Source organism: Etheostoma spectabile, chromosome 17, assembly GCF_008692095.1.
Source record: "Etheostoma spectabile isolate EspeVRDwgs_2016 chromosome 17, UIUC_Espe_1.0, whole genome shotgun sequence".
NCBI lineage: Eukaryota > Metazoa > Chordata > Actinopteri > Perciformes > Percidae > Etheostoma > Etheostoma spectabile.
Window position 1 is genome coordinate 14124494 of NC_045749.1, and position 5245 is coordinate 14129738.

Genomic DNA, 5245 nt, shown 5'->3' on the forward strand with positions numbered 1-5245 from the left:
GACTGTAAAAGAAAAGGTCAGGAACATCAAGAACATATTTAGCCTTTCTGTCTGCTCTCTATCATTCTTGGCTTTCCAACCAGCTGCATTTCTGTGTGTGCCTTGTTGTGGCATCATGACTTTCTCTGAGAGGAAGGAAGTTAAGACACATGCTTGGTGTAGAACACCTTCCTTTTAGGTGTGCGTGAGAGGAGTGTGTGTGTATGTGTGTGTGTATGTGTGTGTGTGTCCACCAGGAGGATTAGTTTGAAAGAAAGGAGGGGTGGTGTATATAAAATGGTGCACAAGACAACAGAGTTTGTGCCTGATATGCAAGCTATGTGTTATCTGTAATGTGTGTAAATGTTCAGTGATGTTTAGTGATGACGTTTTTGAAAGTGGATGCGACTACAGGCAAGGTCACAGTGCCAAAGTCATTAATAGTGAAATAGAAGTGTTACTAAGGTTGGTGATGAAAGCACTACTTGCAGTGCTACTTAGTAAACTGCTGTAGCTGGCAAGCTAATGGCTAAACACACTAGCAAGCCAGGCATATGCAATCCACATTCTGATTCTTTAATTTCCCCTGCTGTAATAGTTTTGAGTACTAGCAACGATTGTATTGAGCAAAATGGAAGACCTCACATTGGTTTTTGCCTGAGGCCAACAAATCACTAAAACCACCCGTGCTCAAAGCATTACCGCAGCTTGTGTACTGTTCTTTACTATAAAACCTGTTAAGAAAAAAGATGCTGCGATGGATTTAATAGAATAACTTAGTTAGTTAGTGATAGAAGCTGTTTTTAGGATTTTAAGATTATGGAAAGGTGACATACTAGTTGTAAGATTGTGGAGAGATGCACTTCAACCAGCTGTAGCTGTGTTGCTCTGTCAGACCCTGACCTTCAACCTTTCTTGAGGGAGGTCAGGACTGGCAAAGCCTGCCAAACGCATCTACCTATCTCAACATATTCCAGTTTGTCATATGTGCCGAAAACAGGAAACATTTGGTTTATTTAACAAGTCCTTTATTCAGGACACAAGTAAATTCTTACGGAGAACAGACGTTCTGTCGGCTCCTGGATGCTATCCACCATTCAAATAATTTGAATTTTCTCATTGCAGGAGTATCATTCAAAATGTTAATGTAACTTGTTGAACAGATTTCAAGACTTTTTTTAATTAAGGCTGATCAAGTTTGATGTGGATGATTGTGTGGTGGCTAAATTAAATCCACTTAATTACATAAAACACAATTAGTACATACATATAATATACACTGAAATTGTAAGAAGACTGACTCCTGTTGTGCAGATTTATTTTGAAGCAGCATCACATTGCAAACAATGGTTCACCTTTTCCAACTGAATGCAACACTACCTCTAAGGTCCCACTACAATGTCAGCAGAGCAAAGCAAACATTTTTTTTTAAAATGCAAAAGAGGAAACAAAAAAAAAAAAAAAGAGAAAAAAATCACTACAAAAAGTTAAGGAAGCTCATACCAAGAACACAAAAATGCCCATGATGTTTTAAAGAGCAGTACAGTATTTATAGAACACAAGATTAAAAGTACAATAAGACTACTGTACAACTCTTTGCTACATTTCTCACACAGACACCTTTTATTTCCAGAGAAAAATAAATACACATCTGATTTCTATTACACAACCTTTTGCATGTCTTAACCCTATTAAAAAAATTCTGTAATCATAAAAATCTGATACAGTATATATATATATACACACACATACATGCTGTTTTGCATTCTCTTAAAATTGGACCGCTTTAGTACTGAGCCACACATTTGGTCTTTCTTTACATGCGAGTTTGTATAATGGTGGTGCATTTCTGCAGCGCTTCTCATTTAAACCTGTTAACTGGGTTTCCAATGAGCTCCGGGCATTGCTCTTCACCTTTCGCAATCTTGTCACACTTCCTGAACAGGTCGTAGTTGATCTTGTCGGTTAGCACACTGTCCTGCTTATACTGCGGTGCTTGGCAACAAATTCCCCATCCACTTGGCCATGGTCTTAGTTCGCCTGTTTCAGATCAGAAAAATTAGGAGTTCCACTCAGAGTTGAAGCTGGATTAAAAAAAAAAAAAAAAAAAAAAAAAAAAGAAATCTGCTTTTGGCTTATAAAAACATTAAGTTTTGTCCTTTAATGCAAATTTACCTGAGGCACGTTTCTTGATGAGCTTCAGATAATTCAAAATGGTGCACCTGGTGTCCACATCCACTTCCATGTTTTCGAGATAGCAGTTAAGGATTGGTATTAGCCCTTGAAATACTCCTTCCTGGTGATAAAAACACAAGAATACAGCAGTAATTGTTAGAGGGCTTAAAACAAGACTGGGAGTCGTCAGCCATGCTAGAGGCTCTGTGAGACTGTAATAATGCCGAGCTGTGATTTGAACTAAATACAATCACACAATGTAGACAAAATGGGAGGAAAAAGAAAACCTCCCATTATTCCAACTCAAGTTTAGTGTGTTACAATTGTTAATTAGCACTAAACACAAAGTACAGCTGAGGCTACATGAAAGTCGTTAGAATTATTCCTGAGGGGAACCATAATGTTTGTAGCAAATTTCATGGTAATCCGTCCAATAGACCAATCACGTGTCAACATCATGGTGGTGCTAGAGCAAAGGTCAATAAGATTCATCCTCTGGGTACCATGGATGTTGGTATTCAGAAAATAGTTGTTGAGATATTGTCATCAAGTGTAAGCCAATAATTACCTTTCCGTTGATGATTGTGTCGATACTCATTAGCGTGTATTCCTCGTTAGCACCATCAGTCTCCAAGCCGTTCTCAGCTGAGGCTGTGCCATCAAGGACTGGATTGCAGCCTATTGGTGCAAAATAGAAATGGATCAGCTACTCCTATCTGAGGCATTTAGCACTGAACCTAAGTTTTAATCTTTGTTCTAACCCACCTTTAAAGATGTCCTTTCGGAAGTAAAACATGCCCTCCTGGACAGAGTTTCTCTTCTGAGCAACCTTCATGTTTTCATCAACCTAGAGAAAGACAAGGGCCTACTGTATCGGAGAACTGTATGCAAAGTATATTATTATGTGCTACTTCCGGAATCTAATTCCTCTCTACATTTTATATAACACTGTAGAAATGTTGAGTTGTTTTTACCTTCGACAATGGGATCAGAAAGTCCAGTTTGTAAGACAAGATCACTCTGGTGAGCAGGACGACAAAGACCACATACGCAGCGTTTTCAAAGTCAGTTAGCTGCACCTGAAAGATAAAACCATCATGCGTTTGTCTGTATTTGAAAGGTCATGCCATTGAATATAATACACACATTACAACTAACAGCCTGGTCAGTTGTATTTACCTCCATAGGGCGGAACTCAACTCTCCAGCCGATATCGGAGTTGGGAGGTGGAGGTTTGAACCTCATCGTCTGCCAGTTGGTCGACTGAAGATTCTGCAGGAGGACAAGTTTAAGTAAATACTGTTACACTGTAGTTAAGACTGTAGTGTGTTTTGACACATGGTTGGTTTTCTTCTAATCACCTCAAAGTGATCCGACTCGTTTTCATCATCCAAGTGGATTTTCTCCTCAAAGACGGAGAGCGGATCTCGTATGAAGAGGTGTGCTATGTGCTGGGCCAGCAGCTTGTCAATTCCTACACACAGCAAGCTGATTTTTCATTTCTTTACAGCACAAGCATCTATTAGTGGAATCTGACTGTGAAGTTGAATATTTCTATTGATGACAGTATGTTAGACATATTGCTTCCTCCACAGTACCTGCATCGAGCAGCTGCTTGTAGATCTCCTCGTCTATCGTCAAATCAATGTCATTGTACTTCTCACCACAGCTAGACAGGTAGCTGTCGATTGAATCGTATCTTGACTTGAAGATCCGGTATTTGTTGTTTTTCAAAGGCTTTGAAGGGAAAAGTAATTTTCATACATTATATTCAAAATACATACCTAAAAAAGTAACAATTTTACTGTGATATCTATCTGATATGCTTTTGTTTTTTGCTTTAGAAAAGGTTTAAAGGTGCAGCAGTGGTATTCATCTAAGTAAACCCATAGTAATACAGAGGCAACAGTAGCATTTCATACACTGGACAAAATAACAAAAACCTAATCAAGTATGAAAAAAGGTTGACCCAAACATGTATACTATAGTGTCAACAATGGAAAGTGACAGACAAAAATAATGAAGTTTAACTGAACAAAACACATTCACAAAATGATGATTTTGCACGCTAATTAATTATCAGATCTGCCTGCTCACCTTGAGCCCGCGTTCCTCCTGCGTCCTGTCGTCCACCGAGGCAGAAATAACTTCCCAGCGGCAATCGTTATCTGACACAAAGCCTCTGTAGAAGGGCGAGGCCGCACTCAACGCCATCTGGAAAGAGAGTTTCAGTAGTGTTTCATGAAGTTATGGGGACAAGAAACAAAGCCACACAATCTTGTATTTCTGATTTATTTAGATTCTAGAAAAAACTATGTTATTATGTTAAGTTATTTTCAAAAAATGTGATTCAATTAATTAATTATTAGTTATATAAGAGTCCTGATGAAGAAGAGGCCGTGGTAAATAGTCAAAATGTTTGACAGGAAGCTTCATTTATCGACTCACCACTATGGGGCAGAATGTTGCCAGTTGGTCGTAAAGGTATCTTGCCTCATCAATGCTACACGCTTGGAATGTCACCTGCAAAAGCATGAAGACAGGGGACTGAAGTACATTTATAAATCACTTATTGGGATTGTAAAGCTTCACAAAAGGCAACAAAGACTCTGACTCAGTTCATTCAGTACCTGCAGGCAGCAGTTGCCCATGCCAAAGCCCATGGCGTCCATGTAGATGTGATCAGGCAGAGCCGCCCTCGCTGCTTCACCATCATCCTCGGGAAACTCCTCCACAAATGGAGATGGAGTGCACTTGTCTTTGAAGACTGAAACACGAGAAGGAATAGTCATATACAGTACATATATATTGTTTACATGTATATTGTTGTTGATGTTTTTATGATTAAAAACTACTATAACCACTTTAAATAGTACTGTTCCTACCTGTTGTGTCATTCGCACTTACTTGGCACATTAATCACGACTTTCTCTCCTCTTCTGTGACGTATGTTTCTGGTAAGGGTGCTGACGCACATACAGACAAACACAATTATAGTCAATCTTTCACAGCTGTACATTATAGCATACCTGATACAGGATTTTTGAGGCAAATTGATCATTATATATATATATATATATATATATATATA

General features: G+C 38.7%; 1 protein-coding gene across 1 annotated transcript in view; it reads right to left on the bottom strand.

The window, feature by feature from the left end:
* Nucleotides 1-1264: 1264 nt before the first annotated feature.
* Nucleotides 1265-5245, bottom strand: part of gclc (glutamate-cysteine ligase, catalytic subunit) — a 9415-nt gene continuing 5434 nt past the window's right edge. The window contains exons 5-16 of the mRNA XM_032541909.1: nt 5062-5120; nt 4785-4921; nt 4603-4677; nt 4252-4368; nt 3753-3891; nt 3516-3628; nt 3334-3426; nt 3129-3233; nt 2920-3001; nt 2723-2832; nt 2155-2275; nt 1265-2019 (exon numbers count right to left, since the gene is read on the bottom strand). Coding sequence (XP_032397800.1) covers nt 1841-2019; nt 2155-2275; nt 2723-2832; nt 2920-3001; nt 3129-3233; nt 3334-3426; nt 3516-3628; nt 3753-3891; nt 4252-4368; nt 4603-4677; nt 4785-4921; nt 5062-5120 — 1330 coding nt within the window. The 3' untranslated portion in view covers nt 1265-1840. The remainder of the gene's footprint in view (nt 2020-2154; nt 2276-2722; nt 2833-2919; nt 3002-3128; nt 3234-3333; nt 3427-3515; nt 3629-3752; nt 3892-4251; nt 4369-4602; nt 4678-4784; nt 4922-5061; nt 5121-5245) is intronic.